This window comes from Rhinolophus sinicus, linkage group LG02 (assembly GCF_036562045.2).
Source record: "Rhinolophus sinicus isolate RSC01 linkage group LG02, ASM3656204v1, whole genome shotgun sequence".
NCBI classification, from domain to species: Eukaryota; Metazoa; Chordata; class Mammalia; order Chiroptera; family Rhinolophidae; genus Rhinolophus; species Rhinolophus sinicus.
This window is the reverse complement of record NC_133752.1, coordinates 34,015,330-34,042,645: the sequence shown is the minus strand read 5'-3', so window position 1 is coordinate 34,042,645 and position 27,316 is coordinate 34,015,330. Positions and strand designations below refer to the sequence as shown.

General features: G+C 35.6%; 1 protein-coding gene across 2 annotated transcripts in view; it reads right to left on the bottom strand.

Moving 5' to 3' along the window:
- MANBA (mannosidase beta) overlaps window positions 1–27,316 on the bottom strand; it is a 78,785-nt gene that overhangs the window by 30,333 nt on the left and 21,136 nt on the right. Inside the window, exons 6-10 of one of the 2 annotated variants that reach the window (XM_019738926.2) lie at window positions 15,298–15,473; window positions 14,401–14,511; window positions 4,543–4,694; window positions 2,930–3,047; window positions 1,536–1,622 (exon numbers count right to left, since the gene is read on the bottom strand). In XM_019738926.2, the coding sequence (XP_019594485.2) occupies window positions 1,536–1,622; window positions 2,930–3,047; window positions 4,543–4,694; window positions 14,401–14,511; window positions 15,298–15,473 (644 nt within the window). The remainder of the gene's footprint in view (window positions 1–1,535; window positions 1,623–2,929; window positions 3,048–4,542; window positions 4,695–14,400; window positions 14,512–15,297; window positions 15,474–27,316) is intronic. The other variant, XM_019738927.2, reaches the window with a different exon arrangement.

The following is a 27,316-nucleotide window of genomic DNA, read 5'->3' as shown; positions in this document are numbered from 1 at the left end:
CTTTAAAACGTTAACAAATTCTGCATAAAAAATTCTCTACTTTAATAATATATAAAAGAATTGAAGGCACGTAGGTATCACATTTTAATTATTTGTATGAAAGGAAATTAAAAATAAAACTGAAATGTTTGCAACCTACATAATTATAATTAATCCTTTAAAAGATATTCATTCATCCATCCATCTATCTACCTGATGAATAATCCAGCCAGGGAGTGGGGCTACGGAGGGGACCAAACCCAAGCCTCAGGGAGATTACAGTCTTGCAGGGATGACAAAACTTGAACAAGAAGTTCAAAGTGTGATGTGTGTTACAAAGGGCAAACAACCTCATCTAGACTTGCAGATTTAGACAGGTTTTTCCCAGAGAAAGTTATGGTCAAGGTAAGAGGGGCCAGAACAGAATGAGTGAGGTGGTCCACGAGGGAGGGTGACGGGGATGGCATACCAGGGCACACAGCTTGATGAGGTGCAGGGGTAGGCAGACAAGACAGGGCCTGTGAGGAGCTCCATCTGGAGGGCTTTGAGCAAGGGATGATTTAATTTGTACTTTTTAAACCTTTTTTTTTTTTTTTAAATAAAACACAGATGAGAGAAACAGATTATGGCACAGTAAATTATTATAAAGCAATCACCCTGTAACTACCACCCAGACCAAGAAAGAAAACTTTATCAACCACCTCAGAAGCTTTCATGCGACCCTTCCCGAGCACAGTCCCTTCCTCCTTCCAAAGTAACTGCAATCTTGAGTTACAGTAACCATGTCCTTGCATTTATTTTGGGTTTTTTTTTCATCCAAATATACGTATCCACAAACACTACAATTATGAACTCATGTATTCAACACACTTGACAGATTTCAACCCACTGATATTTTTATCCTTAGTGAACTTCAAATTGCCCCATTTTGGTTGGTCAGTGTCTGTCAAAGTTCTTTCGACACATCTTTGATAGCTTCCTTGTTATTCGCGTGCCAAAATATTCCAGGATCATCTAGTATGTTTCCTGTCCTAGACCTGGAATCAGCCGTTTCTCTAAGAAGCCCTTCTCTTAACAGGAAAGGTTATTTCAATATAAGGATGCTCAGTATTACTAGGTTATTCATTGTTTCTAGGCCTGTTCAGTGGACAGAGCTAGGGTATACTAACTTCCTTGCATTTATAGATCTATACACATAAATATGTGTGCATATGTGGAATGCAAAAGACAGGAGTCAAGAAGCACTTTAAAACTTTGACCTGAGAAATTCAAAGGCTGGCATTGCCATCTATTGAAAACTGCAGGGAAAGCAAGTTTGAAGAAGGTCATGTAAGTTTGGTTTGGACATGTTATATTTGGGATGCCTAGCAAACCTCTAAGGAGTTGGCAGCTGGATATCAGACCCAGGAATTCAGCAGAGCAGTCAGGGCCCAAGATAAATGTGCGAGTCGTACAGGTGGTGGTAAAGCCGTGAGGCTGGATGGAACAGAGATTTAACAAAAGGCAAAAACGAAAATGTGTTTTCCTCCTTCTCAGAATGCACCTCAATAACGCACCTGGTAAGTAACTTCCGCTCTCACTGAATCCATGAAGTCCCGATCAGTTGGATAAAGGGCACAGGCAAACATAAAATCCTGCCATACCTAGCAAATTAGATAAAAGGTAAAAGCATTTCCGTAGACTATATTACACAGAAAGAAAATCTTCACTCTGAACTGTGGGGATTACCTTCCACACAAAAGAAAAATCAAGTTAGTATGATGAGTGTGATCATGTGAGCACTGCTATGCACGGGGAAAGGCACTCACGGTCCCCGGGACTTTCCAGAACTGCACAAAACTGTAGGGAAACCTGAGAAGGGAAAAAATGTTAGGCAGGCAGAAAAGAAAGAGAAGAATGGAGAATTCAAATAAAGAAATATTAAGCATGTTGAGGGTAATGTGGAATTCAAAAAGAAGCTCCCCCCTCCCCTCCCAGTCCCTCCTCACTCCTAATTCACTCTCATTTTCACTGGGAATTTCGTATAGAAAGATGGACCAGACTCTAAGGAAACATATGTTGTTTATAAAGGAATTAACTTTTCATGGCCCAAAATTACAACATGGACATTTTCATACTGAAACCACATCAGCTCATTCCCAGAGACGCTGTCGTAAGGCAACAGCTAAGAGCACGGGTCCCAAATCAGTTGGCCTGAGTGGGAATCTTGATTCTACCGCAGCCCCACTGTGTGAGTGTGGGTGAGTTACTTAACCGCTGCATGTGTCAGTTTCCTTACCCATACAAAGGGGACATAGGACAACAGTAACCACCTCATAGAATGGGCATGAAGATGACATAAAATAACATAAGATGACATAAAATAAGATGCACAACACTGAGAGCAATGCCTGGCACTCAGTGAATATTAGAGAATATTGTCACATCACCCTGTCCCTCAGCATGATCAATATTATTATAACTACTACTCTTCTATGGAACGCTTTATATTTCAGAACTGTAATATACCAAAACGAAAAAATATATTTCCTTTGCTTAACCCTCACCAGCACAAAATATGTTGGAGTAGTTAATAAAAACATGAAGCACACTTTTCCTTTATTTAATTTTATTATTTTTCTTCTCTCTAGGTCTTGTTAGCTCTCCTTAAAGTTAAAAGTTTTGAATATTTTTTTTATGCATACTCTCACAGTACAAAGAAAATTACAGGGAAAAACAGATATATAGTTAGATATAACTAATATAATGTCTCTCATTACAAAATAATTAAATAATGATGATCTTCACTATCAACTATAGCTGTGGGTTTGCAAGATGCCATCTATTCCTTTGCAACAAAAATGGGCTCTGAAAAAAAGAAGGAATGAGCAATATCACCCACTCAGAACACTGGAGGTCAAACTAAGGATATAGTAACGTATCAAGAAATAAAATGCTGTCAACTACTCACCATTATTCCTAACTCATCACAAAGTTCATAGAATTCATCCTGCTCATAAATTCCTCCTCCCCACACCCGGAGAGTATTCATGTTAGCATCCACCACAGATTGCAAAAGGAGCCGTAGCCTATAGGGAAAAGATTTTAAAACAAATGCTAATTTGAAAATTTGGGGTGTTAAAAAAAGACTTTAAAAAGCACACTGATAAACACATTTCAAACCTCGGTTAGAAAAAACACATTTTAAAATTATGATGGTTTGCATATAATGCTAAGTGAAGAAAGTGAGACAAAATTATATATACATTAACTGTAAGCACATAAAATAAACCTAGAAAAATTACGGGTGATATATTTTCTCTGCTTTCTAAATTTTCAGCAATGTTATTATACTATTTTTAAAACCAAACTTTTGTCTTAAAGTTATTCCTATAGAAAAAGTTACAACCCTTGAAAAGTATGAGTTAATGTTATATAACCATTTCGAGCTACAAGACAAAAATCAGAGTTTGAATATTAGTACCGAGCTCACTCTTATCTCCCTTTTTACAATTCCATCAGTTCAGAACTTCTTTCTCCAGGAAATTTCCTTTCTGTGTTTCCAATTCCTGTTCACATTACCCTCAGGAAAGTCTAGAAATTTACAGCCACTTTGAGAGCATGTACCCGCCATCTCCAGACCAGCACCCAGGGCGTACTGTCAGCACGGGAACCCATGGGCAGGTTCACCAATTGGCCCAGCTGTGCTGAACAGCTGCCACCAAAACCAGCCAGCAGAAGAGTGAAGTATTTAAAAGGAAGAGAGACAGCAAATTATCTGTGTCTATGTCTGGAGAATAATCTCATTTCGTATGAAATTCAAAACAATATACACATTTTAAAGTATAAGGAAATTACTACCAGTTTTGGCAAAATTACTTACCAACCACATCTACATTCTAAACACTAAAGAACATACTACAAGGCATAGTTATACATGCATTTGTAAATAAGTTAAACGTGTTTATTTTCACTTCACAAAGTTTATCTTCACTATCACAAAAATAGTAGTTTACAAACCCAATCAGGAAATGTTACTTTCTTTTAAAGTTCTATTCTCAAAGCTTCAGAAAAACACTTGAAATTGTTTTCTAGACTTAGAATATTAAAGATTTTTTTTTAGCTCTTTTTATTAAGGTTAAAGTAAAGGACTATGCAAATATCTTAGCATGAAGAGATAAACATGGGTTTCCATTCTTTTAAAAACATGCACAAAAATATGTAACGTATACTTCAAAAAATGGGAAAAAATAACAAATTATAATCATCTTTTATTTTTCACAGGAACTAACTATCCAAACTGTGCATTAGTCATTTTCTTGTTCCTCCAGAGAAAATATATAATAGTCTTCTAAAATTTGGATGATTTCAGCAGTCTCAAATAGTTCAGCTGTAAGTTATCTATAGCTCATGAGAATGGAATACATAATTTAAAAATCCTTTCCATTCTAAAGTTTCCATCATCCTAGAATTTATATTACCCCTCGGTTTCTTCCACTGGAACTAAAGTAAAAATGTGCAACTCTTAAGCTTTGTAGGGCTGTTAATAAAAAGAGGAATAAGAAAAGAAAGATGATAACTTACAACTCAGAGTTTACTCGATCTTGGAATGAATCTGCTGGGATCCAGTTTGATCCTTTCAGAAATATGGGAAATCCATTAATTTTGAAGTAGAAACTCAGACCAGGCGACCCTTCTATGGGCTCTTCTATAAGTTCCACTGTCCTAAAATAAACCTATCATGAACAGAGTTAAATACTGAAAATCAAATTTAAAATACAAGCAAAAGAGATTAAGAAAAAAAAGAAAAGCAAACTTGAACAATTTACATAAGCACAATTTAATGTTAATTTTCTATTTGCTATGAAGTACTTAGCGTGAAAGTACGCATTTCAGAAAAAAATATATATATACCCATATAAATTATTGAGAGATTTTGTTTTCTCTTTTTTAAAAATGTAGAAGCCATTAAGGACTGAAATATATTGCAGTCTTCCTCATGAAATAGGCATTTGTAATTACAATCAAAGAAATACATTTAAAGATAATATTTCAAAATTAAAACGAAAATTGATACGATTTCACAAAAAAGGGGGTAATTGCTGCCAGTTTAACTGACACATCTTTGAAAAACACATTCTCGTTTCAGTATTGTTAAAATATGCCAAAATGGGCACCTTAGAATCAAAGAAATATAGCACAAGATATTCCATAGTTTAACAACTTTCCAATCTTGATAGCACATTACAGTAAAGTCACTTCGTTAATAGGCAATTTAATCCTAACTAATTATCACATTAAACTCAACGTTTGAGAGAGCTCTCAAAGAGCTCCTCTCCTTTCTAACTGCGTATCTGTGTGAGGTCAGACTTTCCTCACATGTGACGACAAAAAGTACATACTGAAAATTGACTGAATGCAGAAGCAGATGGGAATCCAGCTGCCTTCTATGAAGCAAAACATTAGCGAGATTTACAAACATGTAAAACTATGTGATTATTCTCTCTAAAATTCTTTTTTGTAAATAAATTTATTTTTCATAAAATAACTCCTATAGTAACATGCCATGGGTTTATTATTGAGATTTAAAATAAATAAATATTTAATTCTCAGTTTTAAAATTTACCCACATAAATAAAAGCACTTTGGGGTCTCAATAATTTTTACAAATGTAAAGCAATTCTTAGTCCAAAAAAGTTTGAGACTCACTAATCTGAAAATAGAACTCACTTATTTCTTTATATCTATTAATTCTATTACAAATATTATTAACGAACGATAAAGCACATCTTCCAACTTTTTTTTGTTTGTTTTGTTTTTGGTGTACATTTTCTTATGAAAGACAACTATCCCTATCTCCCAACTTTATACCTGGGTCAAAGTAAACCTTGAACCACCTGACAGTACCTCAAAGGAAAAGCGGTCAATACCGGCCATTTTTCCCTCTGTGCATTCTTTGACAGGTTAAAGGCTGGTGGGTCTGAGATTAGTGTCAGTAATTCTCCCTGTCCTCTGGCAGCCTTGATAGGTAACATAAAAGCCTTCTTCTACAACAAGTATTTTACTTCATAGAAAATAATAGGCTCTGAAAGAGGTTTTTAAAAAGACCCTCGAATAACACATATTTACATCGAGTGAATATATTGTCTTCTTACTAGATCAAAAATATTTTAAATAGCCCAACAAAGTCAATTACTATCTAAAACTGGAATAAAGGTGTAAACATCTAAGAACCTAAAAGTGTAAGTCAAGCAGTTTGAATTTTAAGTTTTTTAATTCCCAAACTTTTCGATAGTTGAAGGTTCTATTAGCAACTTTGAAATTGGCTTTATGATTGCATTTTTAAAAATAAAAGGGTTAACTTAAAAAGTACAAGACAGTTGAATGAATTTTTTAGACAAGAGTTAAGAATATCTTGACTAAAGGGCTTAAGAGGTGTGTGACTGTTAGGATAATAGTGTACTTCTCAAATTCCTTTCTCTGGGCAGACCAAACAGATTAATATGCAATGAATCATTGATTCATAAACCGAGTATTACTCTCAGCTGTTTGTAATCAAATACTTAAAAGTTTTCATAAAATCACCAGAGTTTCAAAAAAGTAATTTTCTTAAAAAGAAAAAAAAAAACACATGTTTAAACACTGGCAAATATTACATGAAATATTTTTCAAATACTTTTTATGTATTTCCAAAACACACCTTCTAAAATCATTTCACACCTATCATGCATTTTTTAGAAACAACGAAACACCACCTTTCTGTCTGCTCTGAAAGTGCTCTAACAGGCAGAAGTATGGGGAAAACAAGTGCTGGAACCCCTCAAAGAGCTCTCCTCAACCGGGCCTGTGCAGGATGACATACGAGAGACGCTCCCTGTTGTGCCCTGGAAGTCTGTAGACAGCGCAACCGGAGTTTACAGATTAGAGTCTATATCATCATTGTTACCTGATATCCTTGTAGCCAGATATATATTTATTGTATCTGACACTAGACAGGGGCACTTTTTAACACTCCCTCTTCTATACAATAAAATTAACACCAATATTAATAGTGAAATGAAATGAATAAGGACAATGGCCCAAAAAAGATGCAGACATGAAGCTTTCTTTTGTTTAACTTTATATGAAAAAACATGCCATTTTTAAATAAAATAAATATTAAAGTATAAAAAAGAAAAAGTAATAGATTCATATATTTGATTACATTAATGTGTCTTTGAAAAAAAGGAAATAACATATCTACATATGTTTGTTATACAAACAAATAATATTTGCTATTTTGAGCCTTAACTTCTAAAAATGCCAACAACTTTGTCAAAATTGATCTTTTTAAAATCTAATTTAATTTTCTAGTTTCAGGTGTACAAAACAATGTAATAGACATTTACACCCCTCACAAAGTGATAATCCCCCCCTAATCTACTACCCCTCTGACATCGTATATAGCTATTACAATCCCATTGACTATTTTCACTATGCTGTACTCCACACAGTTGACATTCAATATCATTCTACTTCAGCTTCAGGTGTACAGAGCAATGGTCAGGCATCTACACAGTCTATGAAGTGATCCCCTGATAAGTCCAGTGCCCATCTGACACCTTACATAATCTTTACAACATTATTGATTATATTCCCCATACTGTATTTCATATCCCCATGACCATATTATGACTCCTATTTTGCACTTTCTAATCCCTTCTCCTTCTCCCCCATCTCAAACCCCCTCCCATCTAGCAACCATCAGTTTTTCTCTGTACCTCTGAGTCTATTTCTGTTTAGTTTGCTCATTTATTCTATTCTTTAAAAGTGAGATCACATGGCATTGTTCTTTCTCAGTCGGACTTATTTCACTTGGCATAATATTCTCTAGGTCCACCCATGTTGCTGAAAATGGTAAGATGTCATTCTTTTTTATGGCTGAGTAATGCTCCATTGTATAAATGTACCACAGTTTCTTTATCCAATCATCTATTGATGGGCATTTCGGTTGTTTCCATATCTTGGCTATTGTGAATAGCACTAAAATAAACACAGGGGTGCATATATTTTTTACAAATTAATGTTTCGGATTCCTTTGGATAGATACCCAGGAGTGAAATTGCAGGTTCATAAGGTAGGACCATTTTCAATTTTTTTGCTGTGCTTCCATACTGTTTTCCATAATGGGTGCACCAATCTGCAATCCCACCAACAGTACACAAGTGTTCCTTTTTCTCCACATCCTCACCAACACTTGTTGTTTGTTGATGTATTGATGATGGCCATTCTGACAGGAGTGAGGTGGTATCTCATTGTGGTTTTTATTTGGATTTCTCTAATAATTAGTGAGATTGAGCATTTTTTCATGTCTGTTGGCCATCTGTATGTCCTCTTTAGAGACATGTCTCTTCATGTCCTCTACCCATTTTTTCATTGGGTTGTTTTTCTAGTGTTGAGTTTTCTGAATTTTTTAATAAATTTTGGATATTAACCCCTTCTCAGATGTATCATTGACAAATATCTTCACATTCAGTAGGATGCCTTTTTGTTTTATTGATGGCTTTCTTTGCTGTAAAGAAAACTTTTTAATTTGATGTAATCAATCCCACATGTTTATTTTTTCTTTTGCTTCCCTTGTCTGAAGGGATATATCAATAAGACTATTACTAAGGGTAATGCCTGTGAATTTACTTCCTACATTTTCTTCTAGGAGTTTTATGGTTTCGGGTCTTACATTTAAGTCTTTAATCCATTTTGAATTTATTCTTTTATATGGTGTAAGAAGGTAGTCCAGCTTCATTTTTTTTTTGCATGTGTTTGTCCAGTTTTCCCAGCACCATTTATTTAATAGACAGTCTTTACCCCAGTGTAAATTCTTGCTTCCATTGTCATAGATTAAATGACCATATAGGCATGGATTTATTTCTGGGTTCTCTATTCTGTTCCATTGATCTATGTGTCTGTTTTTATGATTACTATAGCCTTGTAGTATGTTTTGATGTCAAGTAGCATGATACCTCCCACTTTGTTCTTATTTCTGAAGATTGCCATGGCTATTTGGGGTCTTTTATGGTTCCATATAAATTTTAGGATTATTTGTTCTAGTTATAGGGAAAATGTCATTAGTAGTTTGATAGGGATTGCATCGAATCTATGTATTGCCTTAGGTAGTATGACATTTTAACTATATAAATTCTTCCTATCCATGACCATGATATATGCTTCAATTTATTTTTATCTTCTTTAATTTCTCTCTTCGATGTCTTACAATTTTCTGAGTACAGGTCTTTTACTTCCTTGGTTAAATTTATTCCTAAATATTTTATTGTTTTTGAAGCAACTGTTTGTGGAATTGTTTTCTTAATTTCTCCTCTAATACGTTGTTATTGGTATATACAAATGCAACTGATTTCTGAATATTAATTTTGTATCCTGCTACTATACTAAATTAATTTATCACTTCTAATAGTTTTCCAGTAGAATCTTTAGGGTTCTCTATATATAGTATTATGTTATCTACATATAATGACAGCTTTACTTCCTCCTTTCCAATTTGGATGCCTTTTATTTCTTCTTCTTGTTTGACTGCTGTGGCTAGAATTTCCAGTACTATGTTGACTAAAAGTGGTGAAAGTGGGCAACTGTGTCTTGTTCCTGATCTTAGGGGGCATGCTTTTAGCTTTTCCCCATTGAGTATTATGTTAGCTGTGGGTTTATCACATATGGCCTTTATTATGTAGAGGCATGATCACTCTATTCTCACTTTGCCAAGAGTTTCTATCATAAATAGATGTTTGACTTTGTCAAATGCTTTCTCTGCATCTATTGATATGACCACATCACTTTTATTTTTCATTTTGTTAATATGGTGTATCATATTAATTTATTTGTGGATATTGAACCAAACTTGCACACCAAGAATGAATCCCACTTGATCATGGCATATGATCTTTTTAATGTATTGCTGAATTCAGTTTGCTAATATTTTGTTGAGGATTTTGCATCTATGTTCATTAGGGATGTCAGCCTATAGTTTTTGTGTTTTTTTGTAGTGTCTTTGTCTGGTTTTGGGACCATGGTAATAGTGGTCTCATAAAATGAGCTTTGGAGCCTTCCCTCCTTTTGGATTGTTTGCAATAGTTTGAGGAGAATAGGTGACAATTCTTTTTTGAATGTTTGGTAAAATTCACCTGTGAGGCCATCTGGTCCAGGACTTTTGTTTGTTTGGAGCTTGTTGATTACTGATTCAATTTTGTTAGCAGTAATTGGTCTGTTCAGATTTTCTGTTTCTTCTTGATTCAGCCTTGGAATAGTGTATGCTTCTAGGAATTTATCAATTTCTTCCAGATTGTCTAATATGTTGGTTATAGTTGCTCACAGTATTTTCCTAAAATTTTTTTGTATTTCTGTTGTGTCTGTTGTCACTTCTCCTTTTCCATTTCTGATTTTATTAATTTGAGTCCTCTCTTTTTCTTGATGAGTCTGGCTAAAGGTTTGTCAATTTTGCTCATCTTTTCAAAGAATCAGCTCTTGGTTTCATTGATCTTTTTGTATTGTTTGTGTGGTCCTATTTCATTTACTTCTGCTCTGATCTTTATTATTTCCTTTCTTGTACTCCCTTTGGGCTTATTTTGCTGTTCTTTTGCCAGTTCCCTTAGGTTTCAAGACAGACTGGTGATTTGAGATTTTTCTTATTTCTTTGGGTAGGCCTGCATTGCTATGAATTTCCCTCTTAGGACTGCTTTTGCTGCTTTCCATTGATTTGGGGTCATTGTGTTTTCATTTTTGTTTGTCTCAAGGTATCTTTTGATTTCTTCCTTGATGTCATTATTGACCCATTCATTATTTAGTAGCATGTTATTCAGCCCCCATATGTTTGTGTTTTCCAGTTTTTTTCTGGTAATTGATTTCTAGTTTCATAGCACTGTGGTCAGAGAAGATGCTTGATATGATTTTAATCTTCTTAAATTTACTGAGATTTGTTTTGTGGTCTAGCACATGGTCTATTTTGGAAAATGTTCCATATGCACTTGAAAAGAATGTATATTCTGCTGCTTTGGGGTGAAATGCTCTAAAAATATTTATTAAATCCAATTGGTATAATGTGTCATTTAAGACCACTGTTTCCATATTGATTTTCTGTCTGGAGGATCTGTCCATTGGTGTCAGTGGGGTGTTGAAGTCCCCTACGATTGTGTTATTATTGATCTCTGTTTTTATGTTGGTCAATATCTGTTTTATATATTTAGATGCTCCTATGTTGTGGTGCATAGATGTTTACTAGAGTTATGTCCTCTTGTTGGATCAATCCCATTATTATTATGTAGTAAAAATTGATCTTCTTTGCATATATATGTTTTACAAAGAATGTAGCCAGATTTCTCCATCAATCCTTGCATAGTCAATGGAAACATCTTTAATTAATTTTAATTTAGAAATGTTCTTTCAAACAAAGCCAAAGATAAACAAATATTTTTGGGAAGTATTAGACATAAAGATAAATTTGGCAGAAATTCACAAAAATCCCACTTCACATTAAATTCCAAAAAATGCAGGAGTATCCATGTCTTTGTTTCTTTGAGATCCATTTAAACTGCTTATAAATGACTCTGAAATAAAAAAATTTCCACTTCTCAAGTACTTCTTCAGAAATATCAGAAAAAAATGGCTGAATGAGAGTGAACAAGACATCATTTGACTCATTGCTTTAGAACAAGTATCCAGTTCTTGGTGAAGATAATTGGGGTATAGAACATTGCTATTTTTATTTTTTCTGGTAATGTGACAATAGCATCTTTGGTTGTTTTTCCTGGCACTCTTCTTTAAAATTTGATTATTTTGTTCTATATAAATGTCTATTTCCTTATACTTTGTTGTTGCACAGTAAATAGTCTTCACCAAAATTTCTGTGCACTTATCTTCAAAGAATTTTAAAGCTTGTTATTTCATTGTACATTATTCAAGGCGGATTCCAGCTATTTGCGCATATGTTTGTATCTGATTGACTTCATCTAAAATTCTACACCAGGAAAAAAAATAAAGATAATTCAAAAGAGAAAAACTGTACACAGGACAAAATCTGAGCTGATTCACATGTCCACATTTCTTTGGATCACACAATAGTTCAAAATTCAGATTAACTTTTCAAAATTTAGTTTTACTGTGCCCTAGCTTCATAATGAGCATTCCATCTTGTCTAGAAAAGACTTTCTGTGCTTTTTCCAATGACGAGGTGGGACTAAAAAGAATGAATAAAATTTGTCCAAAGGTCCAGAAAACATCACACATAAAGAAATGTTTCCAAAAGAGCAAATTCCACAAGTTTCAAAGAATAATTTCCAGGAGGCAGAAATAAAACCTGGGATTAATCTCTTTGGTTTTTTTATGGACTCCACTGTGAACTGGCCACATATGCAGCACTCCGATACTACTGACCACAACAGAGGTTTATGAAACAATGATCCAGTTGTCTCAAGACAGCTTCTGTAAGATCAGCAGCAGACCATTCAGAAATATCAGAATGACTTCTTTACTTCAACACTATCACCTTCTATATAGACGTATCTGATTAACTCACACATTTGATCTCTGTATGAAGCATATGGAGTGCTAGTACAATGAATTCCAAGGTATTTTGTTTTTTTAATATCTGCCACTACTAAAACACACCACTGATGTCATATTTTACTTGGATCCTTTCTCCAGTTTTAAAACATTAACAAATTTTAAAAAGAATAAATTTCAATTCTAAAGATATTAAAATTAGTAAAATATTTTGTATATGAACTCAAATATGCACTAACCAAGCAAAATATTACATATTACACATCCCAGCTCACACTTTTCTCTGAATTTTTTTTTTAATACGTACTTTTATTTTTCAGAGCAATTTAAGTTTCACAGCAAAATTGAGGGAAGGGTACAGAAATGGCCTACCCCCACAATGCATAGCCTCCCCCATTATCAATATTTCCCACCACAGTGGTACAGTGGTTATAATTGATGAACCTACGCTGACACATCATAATCACCCAAAGTTCACAGTTGACATTAGCGTTCATTTATGGTGTTGTACATTCTATGGGTTTGGACAAACATGTAATGACATGTTCCAGGACAACAGACAAGTAGAAATTCCAGAGAGTAAGATCAGGGAAATAAGAAAATGGCTCTAGGAGAGAGTTTCAAGAAATGACAAAAATTAAAATAATAATAATAGTAATAATAAACAATGGATAGATTACCTAGTAAGTATGATTATATTTCAAAGGTATTTCAAGTACATTAGAGAGTTTGTATATAATTTAGAGGAAAAGAAAGGAAAAGCAAAGCATCTGGAAACAAGAGGCAATTATTAACTCTAAGGAAAACAGAAAGCTTCACAAGAAAGGAAATACAATTTTAGTACACCATGTAGTTCAGCTTTGAATAGTATTTTCATAATATAATAATGTAAACACTGAATACAGAGGTAACAAAAATGGCCTTTGACTACATTGGGAGGGCAGAGGAAGGCAAAATGTATACGTTGGGGGCCAAGCAGGGGTCATCAGAGAATCATGTAAGAGAGCTTTATTCTCCTCCTCTAGATTAGAAGTCAGTTGACTATATACAAAACTGAAAAATTAGAAAACACCAGTAGAAGCATGTTATTTGGGGAAATGAAGATAAACAGCAGAAGAAATAAGTAAAAGTTAAAATGTATTGATTTTGAGGAGTGGGAAATAGGAATAGGAGGGGTTGGGCAATGGATCTATTTTTCATATAAATCTCCTAGTAATATTTGAGCTTTAAAATGATATGTTTTACTTTGATATAAAATATAATTTAAAAACACAGTACAAAAATATAAATAAAATAATACTAGATTTATTGAGGTAATCATTTCAAAAGGTAGACATTCATAAATGTCTAATCTCTATGTTGTATACCTGAAACAAATGTAATATTGTAGGCCAACTGTAATTGAAAAATAAAAAATATATATTAAAAAATAATTAAATTACATAAACTTGCAATTAAGTAAATTGCATTAGAAAACAAAAACCAAAAAAAAAGTAAAGTCTGATCCATTTAAAAATATAAATACAGCAAGTATTCGAATAACATCATTTTGTTCAACGTTGTTTCATTATAGTTTTAATGAGGTACAATAGAAACTTAACTCTTACTCAGTTAGCCTATGGTAAACCTGATTTCATGATTTGTCATTTGGCTTACGTTGCGTAACTTACTGATGTTAAGTGAGGATTTACTATACATATACCCACACCCAAACACACACACACACACATACACACAGAGCTTTTGAATGCCTATAACTGTTACTAATGATTATCTCTGAGTGGTGGGTTTATATGTAGGAGTTTTGTTAGTTTTTCTTTTCCTACAAAAATCTGTACTGTTATTTTAATATGAAATATGCTTTCTTTAACAAAATATTTTTAAGTATTTGCTTACCTTAGCTGATTTCTTAAACTTTAAGTCTTTATCCAGTTTAAAAAGAATTGTCATGTTGTACCCAGTCTGGTTTCCATGTCCATGAGGCCACCAAGTTTCTACAGTGATATTCTTTTAAGAAATAATATGAGTCATTCTAGCAGTCTGTAGTAAAATAATATAATGATTCAGAGCATTATATCAACTTCTCATAGAAATTCCAGGTCCTAAAACAATATAACTCTCCCTCCCTAGATTATGCCAAATTATGTCACCCATAGATAATATTGAAAAATCAACATGCTAGGAGTTTAGCATGGATTGATATACCAAAAGGGAAAGGAAAGAACAGAATAACATGGGCGTTCAAAAAAACAACTCTTCCCATTTCCATAGCTAAAGCTTACATTTATTGTACATTCTTAACGTTTAGAAAAGGACTTTGAGGTTGACTCTTCTTTTAAGCCCAGACCAAGAAACTGTTATGAGTTCTTACTTTGTCTGAAGAGTTACTAAATGATCATGAGTTTAGAATTAGAACTCTGCATGTAGCATAAACACCAATATTCAAAATAATTTACAAGTACCAAAATTAATCATTGTATTTAAATATAATGCTTAGAATGTGTTTTGGATTTAGAATACTGCAAATACTGCAGAAAAATTAAGATACCACACACACGTAGTTTCTTGAGAGGAAAGGATGCCAAATTTAACACGTTCTCCATTTTCTAAATCTTAAAACCTGGAAAAATCATTCCTTAGCTCACACATACACAGAATATATGAGTGGTTAAAAGTAAAGGAGAAAATGGGAAAACGACATTTTTCTTTCCCACTCAGCCCCTTCTTTCTAACCATTTCTTTTGAACAGTATTGCTTTTCATCTAACGCCTCTCAGGAAATACCATCATTCACCTTGTTAATTTTCACAAATAGCTCAACAATCCTTTTCCCAGGCTGAAGTTCAATGTTGTATGTCTGCTGTGTTTGCAATTTAGGGATTTCCACGATCACCTGAGCAGAGACTGGCTTTGAGCTGACAACATCAAAAGAAGACTCTATTTCAAGATTCCACTCCTGGGCACGGTTATCTACGGCATAAAGAGGGAAGAAAAGAATTATATATATAAATACATATGTATAAAATGTGCTAAGCATTATCACTGCACTCCTTGGGATTCGCTGAAGAAAAGACCGAAGCAGCTTCTAAACTAGTAAGTGCTCTGCAAATGCTATTGCAATAAAAAGCTCAGTGGAAATTCTCTTTTAGTCTTTAGAGTTTCATCCTTCATCCTAAAGAAGAACAACTAAAATTATATAGTTTGCATATACTTCTACTCTAAAAATATTACAATCATAAGTCTTAAAAACTTTATAAATAGGGCATAAATAGAAAATTATAAGTGAAAAGATAACGTAAGTTTTCCAAGACTGATACCCACTTGTTCCTTTTGACAAAATAAAGAAAAAACACTGAGGGTTTTAAGCCATATAATAAGGTACAAACTTAGGTGTGAAAAAAATAAAGATATATTGTAAATGTAGATTACCTATTGAAAAAATACTTATTGAGAACATTCTAGGCACAGTGTACTTTGCTAAGTGATGAGAATGAAATGGTGATCAAGATAAACTTGGTCCTACCTGGAAACAACCAAAATGCCCATCGGTAGACGACTGGATTACGAAACTGTGGTACATTTATACAATGGAGTATTACGCAGCCATAAAGAAGAAAGAAATCTTACCATTTGCAACAACATGGATGGACCTAGAGAACATTATGTTAAGTGAAATAAGTCAGACAGAGAAAGACAAATACCATATGATATCACTTATATGCGGAATCTAAAGAAAAGAATAAGTGAATGAACTAATCAGAGACAGTTTTGGAGACATGGAGGAAAAACAGAGGGTTGCTAGAGGGGCGGGGGGGTGGGGATAAGGGGAAGGTGAGAGGTTTAGAAAATAGTTGGTAACCACAAGATGACCACGTGGTTTTGAAAATTAATTTGGGGAACGTACAGAGGGATAGTGGATGGGGGGAGGGGGGTTCACACAGTGTGAGGGATATTAATGATAAACGTCTAAATTTTGCTTTGTCTTGTGCACCTGAAACTAATTAAAAAAAAATGTGACAGTGGAGCATGTAAGCCAAATGACAAGGGAGGATAACACATACCTACAGTCAGCAGAGCAGATAGACACATATTTTTAATAATAATAAAGAACATTCAGCCTGGCTGATATTGTACAACAACAACAACAAAAAAAGATAAACTTGGCCCTGCCCTCATGAGCTAATAGGATATAGTCAAGTACAAACGTGTGATAATACTAGGATGGGAGAAGTAAAAGGTTATTCTGAGAAAATAGTCACAGGAAAGAAGAACACCTGACCTACGCTGGGTGAGGGAAGGCAAGAAAAGCACTATCCAGCTGACCCCAGAAGGATGCTTTAACTAAGTTCAGCAAAAAGCAAGTGTGAAGAGCCATGAGTGAGAATGACCACTGCCTCACCAAGAGCTTGAGTGATGGAGAAACTGGTGTGGGAGACCAGCATGACTGAGGAGGCAGGCAGGGTCCGCTCATGCTGGAGGATCATGGGACGAGTCTGGCAACTTGACACTAAATCAATGGGAAGCCATGCCATTGAAGATTTTCATGAAAAAGGATAATATGATCAGATTTGCATTTTTTTAAAACATCACTAGGGACCCCAGGACAGTGATATACCAGGATGCAAATGGAAGAAGCAGAGAGACATGAAATTTATATCTGTGTAGAAGGGGATGGAAAGTGTCACTTGGAAAATCCAGGAACAGAGAGGAAGAAAAGAAAAGGAAGAGGGAGCAAGGCTGAAGAGGAAGGTTGTGGGGAGAAAAGAAAGATGAGGCAGCTGCCTAAGGAATGGGACTTTGGGAAGCAGAATGTTTCAGGAGGGTTTTGAAGTAGCGTTTTAAATTATACATGAGCAATATGACCCTTCCTCCATCATCTATTTAATTTACATTGTTTAGTATCTCCAGAATCGGATTTACGTTTTGGTTTGGGTTTTTAAAGTAAGACAGTATGCCAAAGCAAGCTTTGGGCAAGAGCAAGGTGGAAAAGCAGGCCCGTATTTTTTAGGTTACACAGGAGAAACCAGTGATAAAGTACCCAAAAGGCTGGAGTGCCAGGGTGGCAGAGCCACCAATGAAAGTTCTCATTCTTTACTGCCACAGAAAGGAGGTGCTGACACACTTAAGTTTGTGTGATTTATGGCAAGAAATTGAGGGAATACCTACTTAGTGGCTTCTGTTTTTCTCTCTGAAGAAGAGATGGGAGAAGGTTATCAGCTGAGAAATATCTTAGGGACCCATCTCCTACAAACAAGAAAGGGATTGATAACTCTCCAGTTTCATCATCACAAAAGATTGTAGGCTGATCAATGACTAAAGACTTCATAATTGGCATTCTTCACAAATGCAGGACCACAGCACACCTGTCCTAGGGACGATCACACTACATGTTGTCACTTGCATCTCACATCAGCCAATGGTATAGATGGAGTTGATGCACATTGAAGTAAACCTAATCCTGGACTTAAGAACTATTTTTACTTAGTAAATGATTCATCCTTAGGAACACTAGTCAGTGAGTCATGAATTAGGTTTGTTCTGATCCAGCCAATTTTGCAGTTTACCCACCCACAGCCTCCCAGTTTTTCTAAGATACACCAAAATACATCAAGATAACCACACTTTTTTGTTAAAGATGCTTTTCTCTTACCGAGTATATACTATGTCTTCTCAGTTTTCCCTTTATGGCATTTTTATTGTTTTTAAACTCCAATTTGATCCAACGCTGTTTATTTTCTAAAATATGCCTAAATTTTTGACAACTACAAGACCTTTAGCTACCTATCATATTTCCTCTGGCTTCTCTTATTTCAAAAAATAATAATAGATAACATTTACGAAGAACTTACTATGAGCTACGCATTGTTTTACGCTCTCAACAGGTATTACCTTATTTAAGCATCACAACATTGCTATATGGTAAATTCTATTATCATCATCACTTTATTGATGAGGAAACAGAGAAGTTAAGTAACTTCCCCAAGGTCACACAGCTGATAAGTGGCTAAGCTTGGATATGAACTAAGACATCTGAAACTAGAGACTGTACACTTAACTTCTAAATTACATCAATCTCACCCAAATAATTTCCCAAAAACCATGTCTCAGTGGTGCTCAGAATTATTAGTGGGGAGGAGGTCTTATTACATAAGGGGGCATTTGTTTTAGTGATATCAAGCTATGATAGGAATCAAATATGTCTTTTGGCTGAGTCTTCAACAACAGCAGCCCAGATTCATAAAACTTTTGAACTAGAAGTATGCTGACAGATCACATAGTCTACTTTCTGATGAGTTTTGGTTCCTTCTAGACCACAGACTGACAAACTACGGTCCTTGGGCCAAATTTGACCCATATCTAGTGTTTATAAATAAAATTTTATTGGAACACAGCTATTATGGACTGAATTGTGTCCCATTCCAAGAAAAATCACATGTTGATGCCCTAACCCCCCAATGTGATTGTTTTGGGGGTCTTCAGGAGGTAATTAAGTTTAATACTTTCTTTCTCTCCCCACCCACCCCTGACCCCCATCCCCATGTGAGGACATAGAGAGAATGGTGGTCATCTACAAGCTAGGAAGACAGCCCTCACCACAAACTAAATCAGCCAGTACCTTGACCTTGGACTTCCCAGCTTCCAGAACTGTGAGAAATCAATTTCCGTTGTTTAAGCCCCATAGTCCTCGGCATTTTGTTATGGCCACCCAGCAAGCTAAGACAACAGCCATACTCATTTGTTTACATTGTCTTTGATGGCCTCTTCACTCCAACGGCAGAGTTGTGCAGTTGCAGTACAGGCCATGGGATCCAAAAGCCTAAAATACTTGTTATCTGCCTTATTACAGAGTAAGTTTATTGATCCTTACCCTAGAGTATTTACCTCAAACGATCATTCTTTCTTTAATATCCATAATGACAAAAACCTCTGCCTCACAAAATAGCCTTCCCTTTTTGCCAGCCTTGATGAAGGTCAAATCATTCTTTACACTGATTTGAAATCCACTTTTCTTTCATTACCAACCTAAAGATTTTAGTTCTGCCCTCTAGGCAAGCACCGCCTACCAACCAATAATCACCAAGTTCAAGCAGGTTCCTTTGATGCTTCCTATCACCACTTCTGGGTGGGGAATTAGCTGTTTGTAAGGCCCTCAGGAGGGAAGACAAATAATGCAATTCCCAAAGGTTACTGGCAAAATTCCCCAGTTCCCATTGCTTCCACCATGGAAAGTTCTAAAGTAAATCTGCACTCTTTCGGAGCTCATCCTGTGAACTCCTTTTTTCACTAAATGAAAAAATTAAGGCTGTGGAATTAAAACCCCAATATAAAGCTTCACAGGCCTATCATGTCATCACTGGATACACAATATCAACATATTTTACCTTCTCCTCTTCTTCCAAATGAAGTTCAACCCTTCCTCCCAGAAGCCATGGAGAATTTGAGTAGTTTAGGCTCAAAAAGCACACTTAGAGTCTGAATAATTTTCCTGGTACTGACGGGTCACACCTTTTCACTTGGTAATTTTAAAATATAGAATACTATTTTGAGTTAAGGAGAGCTCCCTCTTTTAAATAAAGACTGATTTCTAGAATACAGCTTCCTATCCTATCTCTCCTAGCATTAACAAGTTACCGTTTCCTAGAGAATACCTATCACACCAGTTCTCCAGAAGTAGAATGCAAGATCATTTCAAATATGGACAAAGTACTGGGAATGGAGATATGACAAAAGATTCTTTTTTTCAATTACAGTTAACATTCAATATTATATTTGTTTCAGGCATACAGCATAATAGAAATTTATATAACTTATATTTATATAACTTACATCCCCATGACTATTTTGTAACTGCCAATTTACACTTCTTAATCCCTTCACCTTTCTCACCAGTCCCCTAAGCCCCCTTTCATCTGGCAACCAACAGTTTGTTTTCTATATCTATGAATTTGTTTCTGTCTTGTTTGTCCGTTTATGTATTTTGTTTTTTATGTTCCACAAATCAGTGAAATCATATGGTATTTGTCTTTCTCTCATTTATTTCACTTAGCATAACACCCTCTAGGTCCATCCACATGGTCACAAATGGTAAAATTTCATTATTTTTTATGGTCAAGTAGTATTCCATTATATATGTACCATGTCTTCTTTATCCAATCATCTATCAATGGACATTTAGATTCTTCCATGTCTTGGCTATTGTATATGAGATGTCCTTGTCTCTTGTTACAGCTTTTGTTTTAAAGTCTATTTTGTCTGATATAAATATTACTACTCCAGATTTTTGTTTATTTGTTTCCATTTGCATGAAATATCTTTTCCCATCATTTTACTTTCAGTCTGTGTGTGTTTTTCAATCTGAAGTGGGTCTCATGTAGGCAGCATATGTATGGATCTTATTTTCTTATCCATTCAGCCACCCTAAGTCTTTTGATTGGAACATTTAATCCATTTACATTTAAAGTAATTATTGATAGGTATGTAGTTATTTCCATTTTATTATTCATGTATTTGATCTTCTCTTTTTCTTCTTCTTCTTAAAGAAGTCCCTTTAACATGTCTTGTACTACTGGTTTGGTAGTGAGGAGCTCCTTTAGCTTTTTCTTGTCTGGGAAACTCTTTATCTGTCCTTCAATTCTAAATGATAAACTTGCTGGGTAGAGTAATCTTGCTGGGTAGAGTAGGTCCTTGCTTTTCATCACTTTAGATATTTTATGCCAATCCCTCCTGGCCTGCAAAGTTTCTGTTGAGAAATCAGCTGATAGTCTTATGGGAGCTCCGTTGTACGTAACAAACTGCTTTTCAGAGTCTTTGTCTTTAACCTCAGCATTTTATAATAATTATGATGTGTCTTGGTGTGGGCTTCTTTGGGTTCATCTTGTTTGGGACTCTCTGTACTTCCTGGACTTGTATGTCTATTTCCTTTGCCAAGGTTAGGGAGGTTTTCAGTCATTACTTCTTCAAATAGGTTTTCAATTCCTTGCTCTGTCTCCTCTCCTTCCGGTACTTATATGATGTCAATCTGTTGTGCTGATGCTATCCCAGAGGTTATAAAAAATCAATTATTGCCATTTATTTTTTTCTTTTTCCTGTTCCAACTGGGTGTTTTCTGCTACCTTGTCTTCCAAATCACTGACTCAATGCTCTGCATCATCTAGTACGCTGCTAGTTGCATCTAATGTATTCTTCATTTCAGTTATTATATTCTTCATTTCTGACTGGTTCTTTTTACAGTTTCTATCTCTTTGTGTGAGATCTCACTGACTTCATCTATTCTTCCCCTAACTTCATTGAGCATCCTTATAACCAGTGTTTTGAACTCTATCTAGTAGATTGCTTGCCTTCTAAATTATAGAGCAGCTGCCCTTGAGAACCACCTGAAGACTAGCAGAACAGATTGTAATTAAGCCTCAAGTATCAAAGTCTTCATAGAGTCATACGTCTAGCTTAAAGAAAAAGTGGGTTGGGCCGGCCCGGTAGCTCAGGCGGTTAGAGCTCTGTGCTCCTAACTCCGAAGGCTGCCGGTTCGATTCCCACATGGGCCAGTGGGCTCTCAACCACAAGGTTGCCAGTTCAATTCCTCGAGTCCCGCAAGGGATGGTGGGCTCCGCCCCCTGCAACTAAAATTGAACATGGCACCTTGAGCGGAGCTGCCGCTGAGCTCCCGGTTGGCTCAGTTGGTTGGAGCACGTCCTCTCAACCACAAGGTTGCCGATTTGACTCCCACAAGGGATGGTGGGCAGCGCCCCCTGCAACTAGAAAGCTGCAACTGGACCTGGAGCTGAGCTGCACCCTCCACAACTAAGACTGAAGGGACAACAACTTGAAGCTGAACGGCACCCTCCACAACTAAGATTGAAAGGACAACAACTTGACTTGGAAAAAAGTCCTGGAAGTACACACTGTTCCCCAATAAAGTCCTGTTCCCCCTCCCCAATAAAATCTTTAAAAAAAAAAAAAGAAAAAAATGACAATGTTAGTATAAAAGAAAAAGAAAAAGAAAAAGTGGATTCTCCCACACTTATACCCTCACTAGGTTGTAATGACCTATAATTTACAAACACAGGGAAAATCATGGAATTTTAGAGGCAGAAGAAACTTGGCAATCTCCTAGTTACTTTGTAGATGAGGTTTCTGAGGCCTAATTGTAGAACCTAGCTCAAAAGCTCCCAAGCCAGTGGATGAAGGCCCAGGTTTCCTGACTTCAATGTTCTCTACCTTCTACAAACCTCTCAGAGGTGCCTACCACAAAAAAAAAAAAAACAGTAGCAGGTACATACTAATTTAAATTTGTATATGAACAATGAGGAAAACTAAAAACAATGGTACTTTTTCCCTTTCAGAGCACCAAGTCCAAATCAAATACATTCAATGTGAAACAAAGCTTTTTGGGGGGCAAGGGGGGAGGGCTGTAACAACAAAATGTTATCCTCTTAATAAAAGGATCTTTGTAAAAAAGAAAGAACATGGAAATCAACAACAGAGAATGTGTCTGACCCTCCATAATTATATGGTGCCCCAGTTCCTCCATTTGTCAAACCATCATTTTTGTAACCTAAACTACCTGACAAGGGCATGAGAACAGTTATGTGAGCATTTCTGTCAACCAGTGGAAATGTATTTCTTGAATAATTACTATCTATAAACCTTGACAAGCACGATAAATTACACCCCACCCCAAAAAAGCAAAGACATTCAATCTAGTAATACTTAGAGAAACAAAATATACCCAAAGGTCACAGTTAAGAACCCAGGATGGCATCTGGGCGGTTAAGAACTAGCAAGGAAATGGAAGAACATTCAGGTCAGCCTGGGATGCATCTGCAAATGTTGGTAGATTGCTTATGTAAGATAAAAAAGATGCTTCATCTCGTTGGGGGGAAAAGCTATTCAGAGACAGCTGCCTTGATTAGCTTCTCCCTGCTGAGCTGCTCACAGCTCCTCCTCTCGCCTGCTCACTTCTTGCATCTTTAATAGATGATGAAAAGCTTCAGTGAAAAGGTAGTCCTGGGCATTTGAAGAAACAGTAAGGACGACAAACTGAAACGACCAAGCCGCAGAATGTTTAAATTCAAATGTAGGATATTTTCCTGTGTTCCTGCTAGAATTACAGGACAGACTTCAGCAGTTGCTTTTCAAAGTGCTAACAGCTTGCCTTAGCCTGAAAAGCAGGCTCACGGCTAGTTACAACAGCTGTTTTCCCCTTCTTTACCAAGCAGCAAGAACTCCTTGCCTACTCAGCAGGACAAAATCCTCAAAGATGGAATCCAGGTAACACAGACACAAAGCAAAATCCCCCAAAAAACAAGGATAAATCAGAAAGTTTCAGAGAACGAAAGCTATTTATGCAACAAGGCAGCTAATCAGAGATTATTCAAGCAACCTACCTATCCCTAAAGTTATTTTCAAGGGTGAATACTGTCATTTTATGGGTAATGTAATTCAATCATGAATGTAAAAGTGATTCGAAATGAATGCATCAAACAAGGCACTAAGCAAGACTGACAAATCTTTGCTCTACTGTAATATTATGTTGTCCGTATTAAGCTGTAAGCAAAGGGCAGCAATGACCTTCGTTACAGGCCTCTGCTGGGCAGGCCAGGGTGAAGCTGAGAGCTAGATTCGCTCCTCCAACTCAAGAGGAGCTCTCCAGAATGGAGGAGGGCGTGCTTTAGGCTGAAGCAGCAAGTCAGTTTGGAGAGTGTGGGGGAGTGTGGCAGCATCTCTGAGGCAGTAGACGTGCCCAAGCACAGCTCAAAGATCCACAGCTCACCTACCTAAGCCTGAGGAGGATTCACATGTCAAAAAACGTTTCTATAACATTTTTTTTCTAACTATGGTGACAAACGATTAAACAATGTAGCATTTCATCAGAACATACTTATTATATATTTGGGCTTAATATGCTTATGTAACCTTGTGAAAACCTCATAAAACTAAACAATCATCCCTCCCTAATAAATTTTAGGGCCTAATGTGAACAATTCACATCAGGTTACAAATATGAAAGACCTGGCATAGAGAAGAGGATCAATAAATGAATCTCTCTCTCTCTCTGTCACACTCACACACACACACACACACACACACACACACACACACACACACACACACACGACCACCACCACCACCACACAGGGCCTACATTTTGGGCCAGAGTATTTTGCTTATAAATGTCCTAATCTCTGGAACTGGAGCATTCCCTCCCCCGCCACCAGTTGTCTTCTCCCTATATCCCCTCCCACCACATCTTGGAAACCCAAGTCCCCCCTAGACTTTCCCCTCCGCCACCTACCTCCCCACACCGTCACCCCCAACACACACCCCCCACCAGCAGATGGCCTCAGTCTCCAATCCCCTGATCAAGGGAAAAAAACAGTAGAGTCTTCTGAGCAAAGGTATTGGTAAAAAGCATCTGAGCTTCCCTTTTCAATACCAGGGTCAATCTTTCAATGATTAAAATACTGAAAATATCGGTGTCCTAAAACAGCTACTGCTATTTCAAACCTTATTAGAATATTTCAGGGCTAAAGATGAATCTTTCAAATAAATATTTTCTAATGAGGTTTTAAAGAAAGCCACATCAATGAAATGATATCTTAATATCTAGATAAACAACAAGAGCCAATGATATAATGGGAGGATTTCTTGTTTTCCTTTGACCTCAGTATGTTTTCAAATACAAATGTGTTTTTATCATCTTAAACATTAAGATATGTGAAAATCATTTAGGAAGCTGAGGTTAAGGCAAAAATCAAACAAATGACCACAGGATATTGAAAAGTGCAAAAGTTTAGCAACCACTATTAGAAGGACTGAGAATGCAAAACAGAAATACAAACAGTACTCATACGAGGTCTGACAAGTTCGCAAGCTTGTTACAACGATCTTGCTAACCTTTTTTGATATCAGAGGGATTATTCATTATGAATTTCACCAACTGGACAAACAGCTAACCAATTTTACTATTTGGAAGTGCTGAAAAGGCTGCATGAAAAAATTAGACGACCTGAACTTTTCTCTAACAACTCATGGCTCTTGCATCACGACAATGCACCAGCCCACACGGCCCTGTCTGTGAGGGAGATTTTGGACAGTAAACAAATAACTGTAATGGAACACCCTCCCTACTCACCTGATTTGGCCCCCAATGACTTCTTTCTTTACCCAAAGGTAAAGGAAATATTGAAGGAAGACATTTTGATGACATTCAGGACATCAAGGGTAATACGATGGCAGCTTTGATGGCCATTCCAGAAAAAGAGTTCCAAAATTGCTTTGAAGGGTGGATTAGGTGCAGGCATCTGTATAGCTTCCCAAGGGGAGTACTTTGAAGGTGACCGTAGTGATATTCAGCAATGAGGTATGTAGCACTTTTTCTAGGATAAGTTTGCGAACTTAATTGTCCAACCTTGTGTATATATGTATGTGTACACACACACACACAAAGCAAATTAATTTCAAGTTAATTTTTTAAAAGTCTAACACCTTTTCTGTTATACTATACACAATTAAATTGGGAGATTATGGTTGGTCATTTGATATTCAGTAGTAAACTCATTAATTTTAAATTAAGAAATAAATTGAACATTTAGAAAAGCAAAAATGTTATCTCTTTCTAGCCTCAATAGGGAGAAAACAAAAGTGTCACAAGTCAAATTAGGTTAGCCCTTCATCATGAGTTGGCTGAAATTACTAGATATATTAGTTTGTTTTAGCTACTTTTCCCTCCTTACTATAGGAACAATATATGCTCAATATCAAAATTTAGAAAACAGTTGAGCAGAAGAATAAAATGTGAACTATCTGTAGTATCAATTCCCAGAGATAGCCACCATTTTCATTAGTTCTAAACAACCTCATTTCAAACTTAAATTTTTAAAATTAATATATTTTATTTTAGATAAAAATCACATGTATGTTTTTGATACGAACTAATTAGTTTTATTTTTAGTAACTCTCACAATGCCTGCCTCATATTATGTACCAAATAAATGCATAAAAGTATCCAGAATATATTAGCTTATTCTCTTTATTTTTCAACTTTTAAAAATTTCTATTGATTTCAGTGATGAAAAAAATTCAGAAAAAAACTAAAGAAGCTCCTTTCCTAATGCTTTCATAAGGTTAGGCTTCAATTTTCTTTATTACATCAAATAACCAAATTGAAATCTACAGAATTAATCGAAAAGAATTACTGCTTAATATGCACAGGGCACATCTTCTAAACAGGAAACATTTTTCTCTATGTTAAATACAAAATATACTGTAGTCATAAGACATTAAAAATGTAATTGATATGGGGAAATGATTACATGGAATTTAATTAAATTTTAAGCATAATTTAAATCAATTTAATTCAAATAAAATTCACCCAGTCATTAGCAACTAATAAACTGAACTCTAATGACTCATATTCAGGAAGAAATGTTTATCTTCATATTCAGACATTTTAATTAAACTAGAGCAGCATTAACCAAATATTTTCAGGTATCAGGAATCTCTGGAACTCTATACTTTTGGCTCACTACCTAAAACATTGATTAAGCTTCAAAACCATTAAATAAGTAACTTTTAAATAAATCACACCCCTTCTTAAAACTAGACTTTATTATGTATACCTGAGAAAAATTATGGGTAGGGATGGGGGAGAACGAACCACTATTCGATTTTAGTAGCACAACTCAGTTTAGGTTATAAGAACATATAACCTGAAGAAAAGTGTGAAAAGAACTAAACTAGACAGCTGAAATATCCACATTTATAGGTGCAAGTTAAGTTAGATAATTTCATAACTTTTTAACATTTATACATGG